At 37.4% G+C, this 24,173-nt stretch overlaps 1 protein-coding gene across 1 annotated transcript in view; it reads right to left on the reverse strand.

Annotated features, from left to right (window-relative positions):
* LOC149074161 (RNA-binding protein Musashi homolog Rbp6-like) overlaps window positions 1-24,173 on the reverse strand; it is a 409,321-nt gene that overhangs the window by 375,269 nt on the left and 9,879 nt on the right. Inside the window, exon 2 of the mRNA XM_089246590.1 lies at window positions 20,292-20,332. Within this exon, the coding sequence (XP_089102716.1) occupies window positions 20,292-20,332 (41 nt within the window). The remainder of the gene's footprint in view (window positions 1-20,291; window positions 20,333-24,173) is intronic.

Raw genomic sequence — 24,173 nt, forward strand, 5'->3', positions numbered from 1 at the left:
CCATCGATGAAATATCATAATTGTTGAAAATTCAGAATTAAAGCCGAGTTAAGAAATTTAAGGAAAATTATTTCGTAGGCTAATTAAAAAAGTAAAAGAGGATTTCTAAAAATCGATAAAAATTCAGGATTGTTAATAATTAATGAAGATTCTTGATAGATAAAAATTTAAAATTAATAAAATTAGGGATTAATTAATAAAATTAAGGATTAATTAATAAAATTAGGAATTAATTAATAAAATTAGGGATATGGATGAAAATGAATGAAAATTCAAAATTGATGACAATTCAAAATTTGGAAAGAATCACACAATTAATAAAAATTCAGTGCATTAAAGAAAATTTCGAAATTAATGAATTCCGAAATAAAAATAATCCCGTAATGAATGAAAAGGAGAAGTCAAACTAATGAAAGAGCAATTTTAATATTTAACAGAAATTCAGAAAGAAATAAAATAATTCCAGAATTAATTAAAGAAACGATTGATAATACTGATTGATAAGTGGTGGTCGGCTGAAGTTGGTTTTCTGTGGTTCCCAACTTCAAGGCGCAAATGCGAGCCGATCTCCCCGTTAAAAAGTCTCGCCACAGAGAGCAACAGTCCTACAACGGTAAATCATTCAACCATAACACTTCACTCATAGTTAGTAAAACTGGGGGCAGATGACAGCACTACACATAACAAGCATAACACAGAAACAAACTTCACGTCAGGTTGCACTACACGTACACGCACATTCCCGCATGTACCGATTCGTTGGGGGGTTCCGCGGGGGGGGGGGGTGCATGTGTGGTGTAGCAGTAGTAGGTAGGGGCTCGGGGATCCATGATGTTCTTAAGTCAGCCACCTCGTTGGGCAGTTTGCCTGTTGTGGCGTTGTATTTGTATTTGTATTTGTACTGTATTTTTATGTAAATTAAGTTTATATATATATATTAAACAATATTTCATAAGAGATTACGAACTCCATCTCATGAGAGTTTATTTTTGAAAAAAGGAACACCTACCGAAAAATAAGAAAGAATCGTGTACGTGGGACACGAAAATCTGCGGCTCAGCAGCAGCGCACGAGTGCGCGCGTACACGCGATTAGTGGAGCATCGCCTCGTGTCTCAATTTATGCTGTCCTTTCGATTTCCGTTAACTGCAAAACAGTGCTGCTCTGCACTGTGTCACGAACAGTTTACGGAAAATTCACCGACAACAATTCACCGCCATGCAATTCACCACTAGGAAAATTTAACGCCAGGAAAATTCACGACTATCCACGGAAAATTCACCGATCAACAATTCATCGACAACAGTTCGTCATGAAGCTACCGAGTCCGTGAGCGAGTGAGTGAACTAAATATTGAGTGACGGAGCGAGTGAATGAGCTACTGAGTCCGTGAGCGAGTGAGTGGGTAAGTGAGCGAGAGAATGAGTGAGCGAGTGAGTGAACGGGTGAGTTTGTGGGCGAATGAGTGAGAGAGTGAGCTACTGAGTCCGTGAATGAGTGAGCGAGCGAGTGAAATAGTGAGCGAGGTGGCGAGGAAGTGATGAACGAAAGAGTGGGCGAGCGAGATACTGAGTTCGTGAACGGGTAAATGAGCGAGTGTGGGTAAGTGGGTGGGAGAAGTGGTTGGGCGAGTGCGTGCGAGAGTGGATGGACGAGTTTGTAGGTGAAGAAGTGGAGGAAAGAGCTACTACTGAGTCCGTGAGAGGGTGAGTGAGGGAGCGAGTGGGTGAGTGAGGGAATGAGTGAGTGAGGCACCCTTTAATTATAAATATGTAAGTGATGAAAATTATGTCGAAAATTATTAATTAAATACTGTATATTTTGAATAAAAGTTACCAATTAAACAACATAATGAAGAGTTTGTCGAAAATTATCTCCTTTAACATCTCCCAAAAAGGAGTGCTATTTTTTTATTTCGTTTTTTGAAGCTCTAGTTTCATGAGCAAGTTTTAAAAAATGTTTTTTGTCACCCAAGAGGTTTTATGTGCAAGAATTGGATGTTTAAAACGATATAACTTGACACAGTTTTTGAACTCAAGCATGAATTTAAACAACAAGAAGCTGAGGCTATATTTTTCCAGTTTTGCTGATGGAGAAAAAATTAAACTTCTCTTTATATTCCCTTTATTCCAATTATTTTGTTTTCCAGCATCAATAGTAGGACATGGGTCTGGCTCATATTCTCGACAGGTCAAAATCCCAACAGGGTCGAATTGAAAATTTTAATTTCATCGTATACGCCACACTTCGCAATTTCTATCGAGATTTGGACGTTGTGGGGCGCTGATCAAGAAGGTAAATTGCGATAAAGTCAATTTTGAAATTTTAATTTTCACCGTATAAGCAGCACTTTGCCCTTTCTGTCGGGATTTGCAGTTCTCGCATTTTTGAATTAAATTAAATTCATTTTTAATTTATGAAAATATGGGAAAGTAAAATAAACATAATACAATAAAATAGATAAACATAATACAATAAAATAAATAAACAGAATACAATAAAATAAATAAACAGAATACAATAAAATAAATAAACAGAGTACAATAAAATAAATAAACAAAATAACATAAATAAATAAATATAATACCCTAGAATTTATTTATTTAAAATGTTGCATATGTGTATTAATAAAAATTCTCAATAATTTGGAGGCTCTTATTCCACTTCACACGGTACGAGACTCGTTGCACCCCTCCCCTCACTTTTTGTTAAGATGCCCCTGTCTACAAGTGGCAACGATTGTCACAATAGCCAAAATTCAAAAGCTGCAATAAGTAAAATTCAAACAAACTGCAATTTAATTACACTATCAACATTCATAATTTTCTAGTGTAACAAGCAAAAGAAGAGGGATACATAAAAATATCTATATAAACCTAAGTAATCAATTATTTCAGATTTTTTTTCCATTTTGATGGGCGGATTGACAATAAAATAGAGTTAAACAAGAGAATTCATCATAAATTTTATAAAATAAAATTTATTTTATAAATATATTTAGTTCTACGATTTTCAATGTTTTATAATGAGTGAATACCTAAGTAATGTTTGTTACAACGTACCCCGTATATAGGGTTAGTTGTTACACTTGACAAGAAATTTTTAAAAATTTATATTTCATAGAAAGAGTGATTTTTTTTGTATCCGCAAAAAGCTCTAGTATACGCCGAATGTTCAAACTTGATGTAGATGCATTAAACAGGTGAAGATGTAGGTATGGTATTTTACTGATGAAATGTTGATTCTAGAGGCATACTACCCATTATAAAAGGTATCCAAATAACGTGAACTACTCAGATATGTCATTCACATTGTAAGTCCCCCTATTGTAAGACACCCTATGCTCAAAAACTCAATTAGAAAGTTGTTGCCCTGTCTCTCCTGATGACAACTAAAAACTTTTCGCGTTTCTAATCAGCGTTATATGCAGGAAAAACGGTTTATCCGTATTTAAAGCTGTTTTTCAACAACTTTCCTTCATTTTTTGAATTCGAATATCTCATTGCACTTAGAAGCGTGGAAAGTTTTTAGTTGGCATCGGGAGAAACAGGGCAAAAACTTGGTAATTGTGTTTTTGAGCACAGGGTGTCCATATAAAAAGTTAACATATTTATTTTAATAAAACAACTTGCAGCATGAATGATATATCTGAGTACTTCACGTTATTTGGATACTTTTTCTAATTGGAAGTATGCCTCTAGGACCGACGGTTCGTCAATAAAATGTTATACGCCCTGTATCCTATGCACCCTGTATATACATTTGTCTTGAAAGCTTATAATGATGTAACACAAGCTAATGACATATGTGATAAACATACAAAAAATTATTACACGCTTGTTTTCGTGAAACTCTTAAAATTTCTGGCACTTCAAGTGCTAAGTGCTGAATTTCATCTTTAAACTATTCAGATACTATGGCAAGCGTTGAAATATCCTGCTAACAACAATCAAAGATCTGAATTAATTGTTTTTTTCGTTGATTTGTATTTATGACGCTGCTTAAGGGCCATATTGGCTAGCCTGAGTATGGAGTGGGGGGGGGGGGAATGGTTAACCAATATTCCTAAAAAAGAGGTAGTGATAATCATCTTATTTTTCAGGAGCATAACACTATTTCTTTTCAGCAGAGGCAATGAATTGCCACCCCTCTTCAAAGTCGTAAAAAACGTGCGCGCACGCACGCACACACACACACACACACACACACACACACACACGCACGCGCGCGCACACACACACACACACACACGCACGCGCGCACACACACACACACACACAAAATCTCCTGTCTTTACAGTTACTCTATTTTGCTGAAGCCTCTTCTGTCAGGTCCTGCTGTCAGCTCAAGTCGTAAAACCACGGAGATTTACACATGCAACACTTTTTTTTATTTCCTTCTTCATGTTAATGTTACTTAAATCGAGCAAAAAATGGCGAAAAAAATATTCTATGCATTTCGTTTGAAATTAAATTTTTTTGGCCACTCTTTTCACAAATTTCTTCGTGGCCCCCTTATCAGCAGCCGTGGTCCCCCGGAATATCTTAGGGCCCCCGGTTGAGAACCACTGCTCTAAAGTATCAATTGACGTCATGAGGTTCCATGTGTTCCACACGGGTATAGTCGTTGCCAGAAACTGTGCTGATACTGAGACATTACTTTCACTTACAGAAGACAGGTGTCGCCAAGCACATGGTAATCACAAAAAAAGAAGTCCCCATACTTCAGTGTTCCAATGTACTTTAATGTTCAATAAACGTCTTAAAGACATCGATGTGTAGTATTTATTTATTTATTTTTTATAAAATAAATTAAAGGCTTCTTCGGTCTACGCCAACGAATTAAGGATTTATTTCCTAAATAACAGCGTTAATGGCTGAATATTTAATTGTGTTATTTATATTATTTTTTTTTAAACTTCACCATGTATTAATTGTGTGCTCATTTGTGATCGGTTCTTTTCATTGGTACCAAGAAATTGTTTGTGTTCAACTATTTAATTATATATTTGATACAAAAGATATAAGGAGGTGTTTATTTACACTCTCCATGTTGTAAATAATTAGATACAATGGGGGAAAAAAATAACAATTTTTTAAGCAGTATTTTTCTTACTGGCGGAAAAATGACGGAAATCATAGAGTTGGTCACGATTCTCCAGCCATTCGAAAATGGTCATTGGGACAAAAATATTCGAAACTACTAGACATTTCAATGGAGGAAAACGAGTAATATCGATGGTAAGAAGTAAAAAGAGAAGCAACGCTAAACAAACAAGAAAAATTTGGTCAAGACTGTTAACATTAACCTCAAGTTTAGGTGATTAACTAAGAATCGATAAAAAAATTAAATCACGTAAAGGGCGAGCACGTGCAGCGTTTTTCACCGTAATAAGGGAATGACTAGAGAAGTCGCATTTCTTTAAGCGTTTGTTTTTTTCGTTTAAAATGAAGGAAATAAAAATATTCAGGGGGAGGGGTTAATGTTAATCTTTAGCCGTCAACTTTTGGCTTCTTCAGCCTCGAGACCATTACGCAACCGAAAAATAAATTCCCAGATTTACATGGTGCCTTAATTCACGGAAAAAAGGAAGAAAAAAAATCCAAAATGGCTCTCATACATACAACACAAATTGATGAGCACCAGTGTAAATTAAGTAGCTATTTAAGGCACCAATATATCGCCTCTCGAGAGAAATTTCGCTTCTTTCTTTTTTTTTTCATTCCACTAAACCCAAGCATGAGAGCATCAACTTCTCTAACAAGAAAAACCGAAATCATTAGCTTCGCATGTTATATGCTTGTTTAATACGTCCGGTTTTTTTTTCCACTAGCGATATTTTTAATGGTGAAAATGACTTTTCGTGATTACTCTTTACTCGGGCTCACTATTACCAAAAAAATTGCAATAAAAAAAGAAAGTTAATGAATTGAGTGTACAAAAATTTCAGTATTAGTTCGATACTTTTTCATGGGGAATATCGAACGTTATCACGTTCCTCGAATGATATTTTCCCGAGAGATGTCGTCATATTAATGATGTATTTGGCAACAACTATTAATGTCTGACGATTAATAGCCATTTATTTGACTGATGTCACCATCAAGATTTTGTTTTTGACGCCTCTTCATCATGCTCTTGGTTTCGTGGGTATGCGATGCGCATTGGTGAAATCACCTGAGAGAAGTGAAAATGTCTCATATTTCATTCTAAAATATTGATTGAGAGAGCTAAATAATAGATCGTTTGGCAGTATCATGGGTACAAAATTGACTCAAATAAAGAGGACGGCATGACCATGTATGTAAAGACTGATATATTTCTATTAGATTACTGTCACATAAAATTATTTTAAAAAGTTCGCGGAAAATGGTAGAATTCGATAAAAACTCAAATACTATTGATCAATTTGACTTTAAATTTCACTGGAATATAGCAAATTTAATTATTTCGTTAGTATAATATAAAAACATAAAAAAGAATATATTCAAGTACAATGACACGATCATCTCTGGCTCTAATATAATCTGCAAATCAACGTTTCATCGTTTTAGTTATGAGATGCAGCGCAGTACCGATCGTTATCTGATATTCTTGCACATGAAGGAAGGCCAGAACTTTGCCACTGGACTTATCCCGTTGCTGAGAACCGGAACACTTTGAGTCAAAAAAGAAAATAAAAGGAAAAAAAACAATAACAAACATGCACAATTTTTACAACATATTTTTCCCGGATAAGCGAGTAATTCTTTACCGCACACCAACGCCGGTTATATATCGCATTATGGCAATTTCCAACCAGAGGAGTTGGGGGGGAAATGAAGACTCCATCCAACGGCAGTCGCCCCAGGCTCGGTAGGTAAAGAACTTGATTCTAACGTTTTATGCCCGGATTCGAACGCATGGACCTTGATGGTAAACCTTCATAGTGGAAGACGAGCATCTTACCATGGCGCCACTCGGGCTTACTTACGGACAATTGGGTACTGTCGCGATAAACAAATTTTGTAGTGATTACAGACGAGATGGGCTTGGGAGTTGGAGAAAAGTTCCGGATCTTCGTTAAGGGGGATGAATGTACATATGTTAGAATGAAGGTACATTTCAGAAGCAATCGAAGGGTCCCATGCTATGTCACTTGTTATCTTATACTTGTCATATTATACAAGGTGTCCCATCAAGACCGCCCAAACTCTGCAAAGCCAGATTCCTCCCTTGGAATACATAAAAAAAAATGTCCAAAGAAATGTAACTGTACGACACATAGTTTTCGAGAAAAATGCGAAAGAAAAGTATGACGTCATATCCGGTGAAAGAAAAAAAACTTTATTGGAAACATGAACATCAGTATTTGAATATGTTTACACATGAACATATTCAAAATGTCCACCGCTCATATCGAGGCATGCATGCGCGCCGTGGAATGACGTCAAGTCATCGTTTCATATAGCACCGGATATGACGTCGTACTTTTCTTTCGCATTTTTTTCGAAAACTATGAGTAGTACAGGTATGGTTCTTTGGGCACTTTTATGTCTTCCAAGCGAGGAATCTGGCTGTGCAGAGTTTGGGCGGTCTTAATGGGACACCCTGTATACATAGGATACAACAAACAACACGAAAATCTTATTGTATAATATAAAATATCCACCGGAGCGAGCCATCTCGCTTAACACCTTGTTGGTGAGCAAATGGGTTTGATAACTTGTGGACTAGAAGCCAGCATCAGCTTTATTGGGTTGAGTTCACTCGCTCCGGTGGAACTGATGAAAATATACAAAATAAAAATATTGTGTATATACACTGCTGGCCACCGTAAATGCAACACCTTGAAGGAAGCATGCAAATAATATGAAATTTACAACATGCATTAGCGGAGGTGAGATATGCAAATGATTAGAATTTCAGCGCAGACGCACATCACGCGCGCCTGTGGCGCCACTTCAAAGCGCTATTTAAGGCTTGGAGATTTCGACGAGTTGAAGTACGGCAATTGTGTTTTTCTTGTGGATTTTTCAAAAAAACGATCAATTATGCCTCGTAGAAAACAGCGATCATCTTTTGATCAAGTATCCGAGTTCGACAGAGGAAGGATAGTGGCCTACCGAGATTGTGGATTATCTTTCAGGGAAATCGGTAGTCGTGTTGGACGAAACCAAACAACTATAATGCGGATATGTGATCGTTGGATGCAGGAGGGTACGACGGACCGACGTGTTCGATCGCATCCACCTCAGTGCACCACTTCACGTGATGACAGGCGTATTGTGCGTATGGCAGTGACGGATCGCTCAGCCACATCACGAACCAGGGCACAGCACATTCAGTCTGTACCGCATCATCCATTGTCTGCGCGTACCATTCGACGCCGTTTACAGCAGAGTGGTCTGTCCGCAAGACGTCCATTGCTTCGTCTACCTTTGACGCAGAACCACAGACGTCTCCGCCGCCAATGGTGCGAGAAAGAAGGATGTGGACGGCACAATGGAATGAAATTGTCTTTACTGACGAGTCACGCTTCTGTCTGCAACACCACGATGGTCGGATTCGAGTCTGGAGACACCGTGGAGAGAGGATGCTGAACAGCTGCGTTATGCACCGCCACACTGGTCTTGCACCGGGTATTATGGTATGGGGCGGTATTGGATATCACTCTCGCACTCCTCTAGTACGCATTGCCGGTACTTTAAAAAGCCAGCGCTACATCTCCGAGGTGTTGGAGCCAGTTGTCCTTCCTTACCTTCAGGGCTTGCCCACAGCCATATTTCAACAGGATAATGCGCGACCACACGTGGCACGCATTTTCCAAAGGTTCTTCGTCAATCGCCAGATTGAATTGCTTCCCTGGCCAGCTCGCTCTCCGGATCTTTCGCCGATAGAAAACATGTGGTCCATGGTTGCTCAACGATTGACCCAGATTACATCCCCAGCTGCCACACCAGATCACCTTTGGCAACGCGTGGAAGCTGCTTGGTCTGCTGTACCCCAAGAACACATCAAAAGTCTCTTTGAATCAATGCCGAGGCGTGTGGCAGCGGTGATCTCCAACAATGGCGGCTACTCTGGCTACTGATTTTGGCAGGAACCACACTTCACAGAAGTCTATAAATTTAATCATTTGATGCTTGGTCAACATGTTATCTACAAAATAAATATTGTTGCGATATCTCTTGTCTTTCTTGGTGTTGCAATTTGGGTGGCCAGCAGTGTATATATATATATACACGGAGGAATATATACAATTAGGGATCATCCGTGCCATCTCTTTTAGCTCTTTATTCGGTGAGAAACACGAATACGACAATACAAGTACGCACGTGTATTATGAACACGAAATGCATGTATAACTTGAATGGGGGGAAACAGAAATACACATATACATACATTCATATACATATCATCATCATCCACAACAACCATTTTCAATCCACTGCTGGATGAAGGTCTCCTCTAAATTTTTCTATTCTGCTCTGTCTGATGCTTTAGCCATCCAGTTGACTCCAGCCACTTTCCTGATCTCGTCAATCCATCTTGCGTGGGGACGCCTTCTCGGACGTTTAACACCACGGGGTACCAATCTAGAATACTTGTGTTCCATCTGTTGCCCCGTCTTCTTTCAATATGTCCAGCCCATTTCCATTTCAAACGTTTAATTCTTTCCATGATATCATATGCCTTTGTGTGGTTCCTTATCCAAGTGATTCGTTTTCTGTCTCTCCTTGTGATGCTTAGCATACATCTTTCCATGCTCCGTTGTGCTGCCTGTAGCCTTTGTATCGTCTTGCTCGTGTGTCCATGTTTCAGTTCCATAAGTCAGTGTTGGTCCTTAAAAACTCCTTACTTTTCATTTTGAAAATTTTGTATGAACCCTGTCCATGTTTCAGCTCCACAAGTCAGTGCTGGTAGCACACACTGGTTAAACCCTTTTCTTTTCAGGCATAATGGCACGTGGCTCTTCAGAATTACACAGTTTTTGCTAAAAGTGCTCCATCCAATCCTTCTGTTTATTTCATTAATGATTCTGTTGTCCATAGTAATTTCTTGTCCCAGGTACACATAGCTTTCTACTTCTGTGTTGAGCAAGATTATTCTCTTCAACGCAAAGGGGTTTAACATAACTTTAGTCTTTTGCAGATTAATTTTCAAACCCACCTGAATACTTGCCTTCACCGTTCGTCTGGATTACTGCTGATAACAACAATGTCGTCTGCAAAACGCAAATGGTTTAGCAATTCTATATTTATTTTGATTCCTTTTTTATCCCAATCCAGTTTTCCGAATACTTCTTCTAAAACTGCGGTAAAGAGTTTTATTGAGATAGTATCACCCTGTCTGACTCCTCTTCCAAGTTTAATCTTTGCTTTTTCTTTATCCCAACGAATCGTTGTAGTTACTTTGTCATATATTTTCTTGATGATATTGTGATGTAAGTCTTCTCTACCCCAATTACATCTACAGCTTCAACAACAGCAGATGTGATGACAGAGTCAAACGCTTTCTCAAAATCAATGAAGGCCATACACAATGGTAATTCGTATTTCTTGTGTCTCTCTATAAGTTCCCTGATTGTTTGGATGTGATCCATTGTACTCAATCCACTTCGATAACCTACTTGGTCCAATTTGGATTCAAGCCTATATGTTAGCACTTTGGTGAAGATATTATAAATTACTGATAGGAGACTGATTGGCCAATAGTTCCTGATATCTTCTTTTTCACTCTTTTTGTAAAGAAGAACCATCATTGCGTTATTCCAATCTTCAGGCACATCCGAATTTGTGAGGCAATTTGTGAACAAAGCAGCTAGCACACTGGCAAATTCCTCTCCTGCTTCTTTAATAATGTCTATTGAAATCCCATCTTCACCTGGGCATTTTCCTTTTTCCACACATCTTATAGCCTTGTAGACGTCAGCACAGGTGCTACTTGTACAAATTCTGCTTCATTTTCTTTTCTTCCTACTCCTTTTCCTCTGTCCCGATCCTGTTCTTCATGTTTGTATAGTATTGTAAAATAGTATAATAAATGTGTATATAGTTAATATATATATATATATATATATATGCCGTTTTAACGCAAACGTTAAAACGGCATTCCTGTTGAAATTTATCGTGAGAAAAAGAACGCCATGCATGTAAATGTAACATGGGGAAGAAGAAGAAACCGTATGAAAATATGCGTCACAGTGAATAAAAGGCACGCTAACCGTGGAAGTTATATCAGCGTGCAACCGTTCTAACAGTAGTAACGTACGGGATAATGGCTCAATTTTGTAATACTGAAAAAGCAGACATGCATTTCATTTATTTCATTTACGGAGCTGCAAACGGAAGTACTACAGAGACAGCACAAATGTACGGTGAGCGTTTTCCCCCACAGGCGGTTGCCTAATCCGAAAATATTTGCACGTTTGCATCGGCAGCTGTGCGAAACGGGATCCTTTCGTGCTTCCCGGTCTGATGCAGGTCGTACAAGTGCAGCAGATGTGGAAGACGAGATTTTGGAGATGGTATCAAATCAGCCAACTACAAGCACACGAGCTGTGAGCCTTGGTGTGCCACAATCCACGGCATGGTTGGTGCTAAAGGGTGAGAGGTTGCACTCATACCATTTACAAGGAGTCCAAGCATTGAATGAAGAAGACTATGTTCGTCGCGTAGACTTCGCCCGCTGGCTCTTACAGCAGAGTGCAACACGCCCAGATTTTCCGGCAACTGTTTTTTTCTCCGATGAATGCACTTTCGCACGAGATGGTACATTTAATACCCACAATTAACATGTCTGTGCGTCTGTAAATCCACATGCGCGTGATATGCGGTGTAGTTCATATACGTTATTATTAAGCGTTAGTTGCTGAAGTTTAGAGCAAACCACGATTTTAGAGAAAGAAGTCCTCTCCGCTTGGTAACACAATGAATACGGAAAATGGGCTCTATGAAGAGAATATTGATGTTTATATACAGGGTGGTAACTATCGACTGCTCAATAGTTACACACGTGATTGCTTGGGAAAAACTAATACGGAGAAATGCCTTTAGTTTTTTGATTTCACCCATAATTAATGAGATACAACGCTTTAGAAATCGATGACGTCACCTGCCAAAATCACCAAATGACGTGAATCCTGCCAAATTCACCAAACGTACAACTTGGCGTTTTTGAAACTATAATGTTAGTACATATAACCCTAATGATAAATCGAGAAAAAGCCACCCAATTTTTTCCGTCTTGTGTGTGTGTGTGCCTTTCCCAAATTTTTAAGCGATCGTTTATACCCAAAAAAGTGCATTTTGCTTTGATCAAAGTTGCACTACGTCTGTGATCATTAGGTTTGTCTCGTTTAAATAAATAAAATATCGCTAACAATTTCCAGATCCGATTTTTTTTCAAGTTCCAACTTCAAAGTTTCCTACATATTGCATCCATGCAGTGCCGTCTTAACGCATGGGTCCAAGAGAAAAGAAGCCTCACAAGAATGACATATATTCGAAATTTTCGAGGAGCATACATGTGAAATTGCCTGGTAGGGCCTCAGAAAATTCAGAAAAGTCTGGAGACCCATGCTGCTCCTAACCACTTTACGATCAAGGACGTAATATTGCGTCCAAACGCCAGTTGAATAAATTCAAAAAAGTCCCTCTGTTTTCTTTCCTCTCTCCTCATCACCACGAAACTTTGTTGCAACCCTATGAAAAAAAGTAGTCTCTCTTATCTGTAAGCATTACAGATAAGAGAGAGTATATATATAGTGCGATATACTCTCTCTCTGTTTTCTTTTATTTGTTTTTTATTACTTTTTCACTTTTTTTTCTTCCTTTTTCTAACATGCCATTACGTTACTTTGATATATTATTTTGAATATGGCAATTCATAGAATAATTAGTTCGATTAAAAGTTTCTGATTGAATCGTTGTTATTGTTTTACTGCTCCCACCAGTCACCTTCCAAGTTACCATTTTTACATTCTTCATTGAAGCTTTTTCCGCGTAACAGTTTCGATGAAATTTTAAAATAACTCAAAAAATAAAACACTATGCATTGTATGCGCTTTCCCTCAAAAGATTTGACTTAATAGTGAAGGAAAAGAAATTAACACATTTTGTCATAAGTGTTGATTTTGGGAAAACAATTTTAGAATAGAGAGATGTAGTTTGGCTAACGTTTTAGAAAACTGGTGATAAATTTGGCAATATAGTGGGGCGAATGTAACAAGTAATGCAACACGTAATACAAAGTTAACATCACTATAAACGAAGAGAGGAAAAAGCGCCAATCGTGAAAGAAAATAACTGGTCTTGGCTTCTAACTTACTGGATGGAATGATTCAGTTCAATTTCAAAAAATATGCAACCCTTTGCTGAGGAAGAATTTTCTTTCGTTGGTTGTTTGACGCCTAACTGACCGTTAGAAAAATTACACGTCACAAAATTTCAAAACTTTCTGTGAAGCCTACATTTAATTGTAGCACTTCCCTTCTAAGTCACACACACGCCGAAAAATTACCTTGCTCATCTGGCATTCCGGGCTCAAAGAGACACCAACTAGTGACATCCAGGCATAGAACACATGTACTTTTTCGCCTTACAGTGCTAATTCAGATGGACTTTGCTCTGTGAGGTAGCCATGACTTGAATACATCATGCTATAACTTTGCGATTACGTTTGGCCAATAATGGGATTTACTAAGTTATGAGGAGATGTTGAAGCTCTCTGGTATGACATTAAAAGAATTTCCGAAGAATACTCAAGTATTTGACATTGCTTTCTTGGATAAGTAACGACAAAATGGTCCGTAGAAAAAAAAATTGGCAACGTCCTTGATGAATTTTCTTCCCTCAACATCCCGACAACATAGCAGCGTGGGAAATCTGCCAAGAATATTATTCCTCTTGTTATGACATAGCCAATCCAATCAAAAATCAACCCTAATTCCAAAAAAAAGTACTCCGAAAACAATTTTGTCGAACATCCAACCCCCCTCCCACCCATCCCCCCTGTTTTTATCCAAAACCAAATTTGCATAGTTTTGCTTAGATAGAATCGCAATCAGACACATCATTCGATATTAGCATATCGTCATCACCTTTCAATCCAAGTTTCGCATGAAATACACGAATTTTCATCCCGTGCTTAGCTCTTAGAAACCAATTTTCAATTATAATAAGGTGTATGCACAGGGTGATCCAAAAAATGCAAACCTTGAAGAGGTGATAGAATACACCGAAAAAATTATTTAATCATTAAAATTAAATGTACAAGAGGCTAGAAGAGGGCTGTTTTAGGATAAAACCAAGGAAATGAGGTACGAACACAAGAGGGAAACAGAAGAGGAAAAACCTTTAATCATGAATAATTACGGTACATATACAAAGAGTGACAACCAGCCATTAAAAATGCCTTCACGATCCAAAAATTCCCGGTTCACCATGACCCGTTATGACCTATCCCGCAACCGTGAATCTATAAAATAAACTCAGTAAGCTCCTTCCTATACCGATTTCATGTAAATGTCACTGTAAAAATGATAAATTCTGTTGTTATACATAATCAACAGATCATTTTGCTAAGTTTAATAAATTTTGTTCACGTGGTTTTCCGAGGATTTATCTCATTCACCAGTAATTGAGTATAATCCCCAGCTAATGTAAGTATAATTGTCAATGATATTACTGTTATATAAGTTTTCCGGACATTATGCATAAACGTCAGTCTAGGTCTCTATGACAATGGGACACGAGTGGCAAGATGCTCGTCTACCGCTATGAAGGCCCCGTCAGGTTCACAGGTTCGATCCTGGCATCGAACATGAATAAGTTCTTGTTCTATCGGACCTGAGGCTACCACCGATAGATGGTGACTCAATATGTTCTCGTCGGAAGTGACCCGCTGCTCAAGACGAGAACAGAAGCACAGGGTGTCACATAAATTCGTATATAGTTTAAACATTCATAAAAATTGAAAGAATTGGTACATTTGAATGCATGCACAGTTTGCGAAAAAGCTATTTTCACAAAAAAGAATTTATTTTTTTGATACAGAAAAAAATTACTTAAAATTCTTGTCGATACGGGGTGCTGCAAGAAAGCAAATCAAGAGCGATCGAGCTTGAACCTATCTTCAATCTCTTCTGTGTCTGAAACGTTTGTAAAGCTCAGCCGGCGATTCATGATTAAGGTAAAACAACTTCACCAATAGTGTTTTACCCACCAATGGAAAAATAATCACAATGAAAACCTTATGTAAGCACCAGTGACAGGAAAATTATTACACGAGTGACGCAGTGGTAAGATGCCTGTCTTCTAGCATAAAGGTTGCCATCAGGTCCACGGGTTCGATCCTAGGACGGAACATAGGAAATAAGTTATTTCGCTACCGAGCCTGACGCGACCACTGATAGATGGCATCTTGATTTCCGACCCAACTCGATTGGTAGTAAATTGTTGTATGGCGATATGACCGGAGTTCGTGATAGGTAAAGAAGATAGTTGGTTTGCGGTAAAAAAGAAGTAACACACAGGAAAATTCATATATCTGCTGTTAATTGACACCCTGCATTTTATAGGTCTCTGATTTGCATATTTCCAGTGATTTGCTTTTGTGCAGCTCCCTCTGTTGACAAAATATAAACTATATTTTTTTCTGTACAAAAAAAATTCCTTTGTTTGAAAATAACTGTTTTGCAAACTGTGTGTGCATTCAAATATACCAAATCCTTTCAATTTTTATGAATTTTCAAACTATTTTACAAATTTATGTGACACCCTGTATAACATGATTTCCTCTGGGGAGAAAGATTTCCGACCTAACTCGATCGGTAGTAAATTGCTGTATGGTGATATAAACGGAGTTGATGTACGGTAAAATAATCGTAGTCTAGAATAATGAATCTGATTAGCAATGTTGGTTGTGTTTGCACTTGTGAAGAAAACTAAAGGGCCGTATTCACCGACATGGTTTAAACTGTAGTCACAATTTTTGGATAAGAGATCAACATAGATTGGTTAAAAACCTGAATTTAACCAATATATCCGTGTTACAAGATATACAGAAGACTGGATGTTGCGAAGATATTTATTATTTGAGATGTTAATTTTTTTAAGGAAGGAAAAAACTTATCTCTGCCTCTACCGGGAGTCGAACCCGGGTCCCTCGATTTGCCGGACGAGTGCTCTGACCACTAAGCTATAGAGGAGATAGAGATTTTCCTTCGCTAGAGCGTATATATGCCGAACGGAACCGTGCAATGGACGGTGAAACCGATCAGCTAATAGACGACGAGCCACCAGATGGCTATATATATGACATGAATGTCGCTCTCCACTTGTTAATACAAGATATACAGAAGACTGGATGTTGTGAAGATATTTATTATTTGAGATGTAATTTTTTAAGGAAGGAAAAAACTCATCTCTGCCTCTACCGGGAGTCGAACCCGGGTCCCTCGATTGCCGGACGAGTGCTCTGACCACTAAGCTACAGAGGAGAAATATTACAATCTCCGATTTATCACTTTTACCATGACATAAATACGTACTTCAAGGGCTTATCAATCCACGCGATCGGGGATACAGCTTTTTATGCACTCAAAATCCTGCTGATGCATCGCTCAATTTGTCACAGCATCAGTTGTTCGCGGATCACCATAATGGTATCTATCCATCGTGTAACAAATTAATCGTGATCTCATTTGTCTTTTAAAATTTGAGTGAAATAAAAAAGATTTAATTTTAGAAAAATTGATATTTTTCCAAAATTTATTAAAATAAGTTCTTCAACAAAATAAATTCTGACACAAAGTAACTACAGAAACGATACCAACTACGATAGTAAAAAAAAAAGAGCATATCCCTACCGCATATAGAAACTCCCCTCTCTCTCGTACCGAGTGGTTAGCGCAGCAACCACTTGGCGAGAGATAAACAAAATTGCTAGAACGCATTTGATTGGAATCGGCAATAAACTGCAATCCCGATCTTGTTAGCCCATGTGTGTGGGGAATGACTGTGATACGACAAAAATGTAAATGGTAGAATGTATTGGCCAGAGGTTTTCAACGTTTTTGTTCACGCGGTACCCATGATGGTGACGAGACTGATACATGAGCCTTTAAATAACATGAATATTTCTCCGATATACATATTTTTATTGAAATATCATTTAACATTTACTCCTTTTGGTACCGTGGAACCATAGCAAAACTCTCCTGGAACACCAGTTGAAATCCTACGGTCCGGGCAATGTGTGAAGAATAAAAAATGTTCAGAAATTTTTCCGTTTTCTTTTATGCAATCGTATTTCTTCTTTGATATTTTGACATTTTAATAAAAACGTCTACATTCCATAATGTGCCTAAATAACACATTTCATCCAGCAAAATGCCAAAAGACAATCAAAAAAGTATGAATTTGCTATATATCGTATAGTGATGATTAGATTTATAAGGTTTTGTAAAATTTTGATGTGTTACTCTTGTGTGCTGTTATTTTGCCTGCTGAGATCTAAAAATAATTCTCTAGCTTGAAGACATCCTGCCAATGGAGTAAGTTTGGCTGTCTGTACTGCCTTGGCATTGCTAAAGACAAGGTAATAAGTAATGCCGATTCATCTATTAAAAAATATCAATTTAAAACGCGATATAACGATATGCATATATTCGGTACTTGGACGGTTTAGAGAAAAATGCTCAAATCATTCCAAAATGCTGATTAGACAAACACAAGAAAAACGGCCTCCTAAATACTAATCCTACTTAAGCACGTTTAAAATGAACAGACAAGTCAACTGCTATGGATTTCTAGTTGCATTCAGGGAAAAAACGAGATAAGAACGTTACACATAATAGAATGTAGATGAAATCCTTCAAGAGATGGATTTGACGTTAAGTGAGGCTTCTTCAGAAACCATAAAAGTCGAAACTCAGCAGCAATGGCGACTCAAAAAAAAAAATATTATAATAATAAAGTCACGAAGATATCGATTGATTTCGCAGGTTCAAAAATTTCGCCTTCACTACATAGAGGGTTGTCATAAAACAACTTTGCCAATACACAATTTATTCTAATTCGCAGAAATCAACGAATTAGAATAAATTCGAGATATATGTGTTTCAAGTACGCGCTGAACAGAGAAAAAAAACCCTTATCTCTCACGGTTACGGTCACAGCAACAAAATTTTGAAAACTTCAAATGGCAACATTCACTTTGAGCATAGCTAAGTGATTTACGCAGTGAAAACCCATGAGTGGCGTCAGAACGGTACCAGTAGCACCCATATACGCCGGCCGTAGAACGCAAAGAAAGATTTCACCAAAGGGTTGGTGTGCTAACCCATGGAAAAGGAATTTCCGGAGACAGAAATATGATCTGCATCGGTTGTTTCCGCATGTTTTTTTTTTGTCTGCGTCTAGCGCTGTCGTTAATGGTGTTACAGGTACCGTTCCAGCGCCATTTTGCTTTTTTACTGCTCCGATCACTCAGCAATGCATAAAAGTGACTGTTGCTATTTGAATTTATCGAAATTCCGGTGCTATAATCGTGTATAACCACGAGAGCTATAAGTTTTTGTTTCTCTACTCATTCTCGAGCGCATACTCTGAAACACCCATATCTCGAATTTCATTCACATTTCTTGGTTTTTGCGGCCATTAGGGACTTGTATATCGGCAAAATTATTTCATGTCCACGCTGTACACGCAAGTATAAGATATAAAATTCTCTTCTCGTAATTTAAAGGGTCGAAAACCATATTATACATCAATATAATCGCTACTAAACCAGGCGAAAAATTCGATTAATTATATTTCGCAGTGCGAAATTTGTTGCGGAGAAGTTCCCGCGAAGTATATAATAATAATAATGATGCTTTTTGTTTCTTTTTCTCTTTATTTATTATTATTATTTTGTGTAGTGGAATATCGAAATAAGAACGTATTGTGGGGAAATGAATGAGGTTTTTTGTCGAGAAATGAGAGGAAAGAAAACGGGAAAAGGAGAGAAAACTGATTTGGCTCGAGGGCTCGCGAAATCTCAACGGAAGCATCAAAGTAATTTTAAATGAATGGAGAGAAAATTGTAAAGGAATTTTCCCCCTTATATTTTTCTTTCCTTTTTTTCTGGCTTTTTATCAGTTTTAATTAAGAAAAAAAAATAAGGTGAGAGAAAAAAAGAATTCGCAAAAAGCGAAAAGTAAGAAAAAACGGGAAATTGTTAAATGCTCCCTGATTTGTTTCTAAAAATTCGCCATTTTTGTGAATTAAATTTCTTTTCTTTCTATTCCACCATTGAGACTTGAATACGTAATCAGAAAAATAATAATAGCAACAACAATAATTAATTTTTCATGTATTTTACTAATGAATAAATGTTATTTCTAAAAAGGTCCTTATGTTATTCCTCTGTCTCAGGTTAAAAGTCACCAACAACATAACCTCATTTGCAAAACTGGAGAAATAGTATCGGGATAACGAGTAAATATATATAAACAGGAATTATCTGTCCCGTCTACTCATGCATACTAGTAGTGAATTTAAAATGAGCAGAACCGTTTCCATTATTATTCATTGCCGATCATTATGACATTGCTCTGCTGTTTTTCTATAATTCTAAATGAATGGAGAGAAAATCCCTTTTACAAAAACAGTTAATCCTCCATAGAACATCAGAGCCTGGGAACAACGGTGTCCATGCAGGATAACGCTCCTCAACACATCACGTTAAACAGCTGCTCAGAAGCAGAAAGTCATCCGCCGCCACTTTTTCAGTGTGTTGGCTGTCCGATATCCAGACCTCAATCCATGTGATTTTTGACTGTGGAGAATTCTAAAAGACAGGCTTTGCCGTGACAAAATTGAATCTTTATCCAGATCTGAAAGATGGCGTATCGCTTTTTGTATGCAAAATTTCAAGCCCTACACTGAATTCCACTATCGAACACTTCAGATGGTAGCCACCATGCTGAGCATGTTTCACCATGATTACGGGCATCAATGTTTCAGTCTAATGTGAAGTTCTGAAAAAAAATATATACTCTAGAGGTAAATTTTGAAATGTGGGTTTTTTTATATTTTTTTGCTCCCAATTTTTTTCCTATCTCTTCATTAAGACGTTAGCAAATTAAGAACGGGAAAACTTCAATAATTATGGGCACCCTTGTATATTCGCACGGACGTTAACGTTGATTATTTGAAGTGGTTAATTGAAGACATTAATTATTTTTCATAAGTGATGTTTCGCATTCCATACTTCGACATTATTCTTAAACGTTATAGTTAAAGGAAATAAAATGTACATACCGGGTGCCGTTTGCCAGCTAAGGCCCCCGATGAACATTTTCCTGTAACAAAAGAAGAATAGGTTATTAAAATTATTGTTTGATACTCAGAAAATAAAAAAAAGGTTACGATTGTTGTCATTTCAGCAATGCTTAAGAATGAGAGAAAAAAGATAAACGTGTCGACCCTTTCCCAGTTAAGAAGTATAATAGACGGCAGCAACGTTTCTTGCCAACAGGTGACAACACAGTGTTAAGCATTCAGCGAGAAAAAAACACTTGCCGCTACTAGATGCTATTTCTGGTGACACTTTGCGTCTTTTTACAATATACTCACTGCCTGTGTCACGTCAACGCTTTTCTTTTCTCTCTTCACTTCAGCCGTCGTAATGAAAAATAAAATAAAGAACAACTTCTCGTGACGTCTCAGTGAAGAATCGTCATTGACGTCATCACATTCGGGTTAGTTTTTTTTCCTTCTTGATAAGCGCTCGTGTTTCACATTTCGCATCAAACCTTGTTCGTGCTATCGGGGTCTACGGTTAATATATAAATGAGTGTGAAGAGATATTCGCTAGATTAAATTCAGATATCGCCGATTTCGCATGATGGCAGTGTTTAGTTTTGCTTTCACTCGTTGTTATTCAACTTTAGTTGTTTATTATTCATTGGTTGAATCGTTCATTCACGCAAATGTTTTGAATAGCTGGTCACTCGAAAGACATAATCCTGCGAGATATCGCGTACTATTTTACATCCGCTCATTTTACTCCGTTCTGTTTCCTGATCCGTTTCCCTAAAACAAAGGGAAAAAAAGTAAAAGGTCGAGATCGGTGTCTGCACCAAGTTATTTGGAAACCATGTGTCGATAGTCAACATGCAACTCGTTTCCTGTGTTAAGGGAAGGAAACATGAAACCCCACTACGAAAACAACACGAATGTCAGTAATTGCGGATAAATATGACGCTTTATACGGGCTAATTAAAGTGGCAGAGTATGAGGCCACCCTTCGAGACCTAGCCATAGCACCATCTAGGAAATGAAATTATGTTGTTTAAATGAGAATTGTGTGGATATAATGTTCCCCGTTTAGGAATGATGTTCTGAAAGAGTTTGTGATTATTCCATGTTTTTGCTGATATCATGCTAATATCCTTTCGATTTACAGTTAGTTTACTTCGATTACGGTTAGATTATGATCGAAGCTGAACTTGGGCAAGTGCGAAAATGTGCACGCACCAGGAAAATAAAAAATTGATTAAAATACATTACCTACGCATTTACTCTTGACCAACTGCTTAATAAATCCTAAGCTCAAAAGTATTTATACGCAGTGCCGTACTGAACTACGGGCTGACTAATACTGAATGTTGATCTTTTTTATATTTAATTAACTTACCTCTGCCCCTTTCAGTGAAGCTCGAGGAATCGGGCATTGCCCTGATGGCTCCAACGTAATTACGGCTAAGTTTTTAGATATGCCACTATTTGTTAATAAATCGCATTATATGATTTATAAATAAGCCCAAATGTGGCTTATTAAGCCCAATTTAACGTGACTAGATTAAAACAGTCATTGAATGTTGTCATTTTCTCGATCTCAACTAAATCGTCGCATAAATTCGCCATAATGAATGATAAAAAAAAGTGTTCAAAAAAGTTGGACGTCTGGTGGAAGAATTAAAAAAGTCAAAGACGTTTCAGTCATGATAGATAAGGTCCATTGTTTAAACCAAACGCCAACCGTCAAGAATATCATCATTAGTGTAATCCAAGATGTTCCAAAAAGATCATGGACTTGCCATACATTACGATATCGTGGATGAAAACTCATTACTTCGTTATTCGAGACTTCCATATAGTGAGCATGCACATATCGTGCTCCAAAAAATTCGTTAAGGCTATATAATAGAATTACATAGAAGAGATATCAAAAGCCAAGGGGTGCCAGCATCAACAACTTGCAAGATCTCATTTTTCAAAATTACATCACATAAGAAGATTTCGCTCTTGTTTCTTTAGCAAATCCTTGTAAAACATTTGATCTTTGCTGAGAATATCGAAAGTAATTTAATTACGAGAAATACTAGTTCTTCGAGGAGAAACAAAACTTAGTTGTTTTGTCGACTTCTCTTGCGGAATCTTCTTAACACCTGAGCCGTCATTTCTCGCAACATTTACCACCGGTAGAACAAAAAAAGGAAGGAAGCAGCGAGAATTCGACGCAATCCCCGAAGGTTTTCTCGAATTAAAAGATGATTTGCGAAACGACAGCCAGGAACAATTCCCTTAAGTGCTAAAGCGGAGAAATTTTCTTGGTGGTCAGTCGAGATTACAAATACACATTGACCACACGTAATGCCTTACACATTGGACCTTTTCCTTTCTGCTCATCCAAACTGCTTCTTTTCTTTCGTTTCTACACCAATCGCATTTGATTTCACCGAAACGCCAAGCTCATAAATGTCCAAAAATGTAGCACGTTGTAAATCTTCTACATATTATGAAATACAAATACATCGGCCACCATTTTCTTTGGCTGTCTCTTGGGGGGAAAGTTCGGTCGTTCTCCGAATATGGGCAATAATGATGGCGAAATAAGAAGTTTATTTCAATACTTATTCGACAGAAACGAAATATGTAGAAATACATTTATAATATAATGAATGAGATATCTATCATATGCTATAGTATGAGTGTAAGTATTAAATCTTATTTGAAGGAATTTTAGGCTCAACGATGATTTCTCCTAACTGGTGTTTACAGCGAAACGATTAATGTTGAACATAATTTATGAACGGTAAGAAATTCAGCATAAAACTAGGAAGAACGATATCACCAGCGGAATCTCTCGCATCCAGAAAATTCCGTATTTAAAACACACCATTTCACACAAGCTCATGACACCCATTACATATCAAAGAATGCATTTATGCTTTTTGCATCATAGTTAAATGCTTTATACAAATACTGTACAAAGATCACAAAAGTATAAAGCCCAATGAAGTGGCTGACAATTGAGAATGTCCTGCGAAAAGAGGCTCCGAAAATTTACCCTTTTCTGAGCAGATATCATACTAAACCTTAAATTATACATGTGGAACTAATAAACATAAAAAGAACAAATTTTGCCCACAATACACATGGTTCTCATTAAAGAATAGTTTGAATATAGCTTATCGAATTTTTCCGCAGTAAACTTAGCGTTTTCTTTTGAACATGTCGATTATGATGTGATTTCATGTATCCGGTGAAGAACTTCTACGGTTTCATAGCCACTCCTACAGTTGTTTATCCCTCTATAACCTACCAATACTGATGTTCTTCGTCGAAACACTTGCATTTCCTTTCACTTTCAAATCCTACCCGACTCTTGTTGAAGGGCACTGGATCAACGGTGTATAACCAACTCATATAATCCATCCTATCCATCCCTTTTAAAGATATAAAAACGATCATATCTTCCCCTATACCTCATCGATAACATCTTCAGTAAATTTAGTCGCTCTCCCTGTAACTCAGGCTCTTCATACCAACAAATGGCTCTCCTCTGTACCCTTTCAACAAGATATATATATTTCTGCAGATACGGCCTGTAAAACTGCACCGCATATTCTGAACCAGGACGTATCAAGACATGGAAAAATGGGATGATATTTTTCTGAGTAACACCAAAAAATATTTTTCTAGTTGGAAATACTAGGTGAAAAACTTAGAATTATATTATAATTATTTTTTTCCCGTAAAAAAAAATCTCCATATTCCAATAACTTTTTTAAATCACCGCAGAAACATATTCTAGAAAAGGACATGAGAATAAAGGGGAATATGAAGAAAAAAGATGAACTCTTCACATTTCGATCATAAATCCCAAGTCCGTAAACCCAGTTACCGTTTTAAACG

Source organism: Pholcus phalangioides, unplaced genomic scaffold, assembly GCF_987345545.1.
Source record: "Pholcus phalangioides strain wild (caught in Gottingen) unplaced genomic scaffold, Ppha-v1.0 ptg000017l_1, whole genome shotgun sequence".
Classification (NCBI taxonomy): Eukaryota; Metazoa; Arthropoda; class Arachnida; order Araneae; family Pholcidae; genus Pholcus; species Pholcus phalangioides.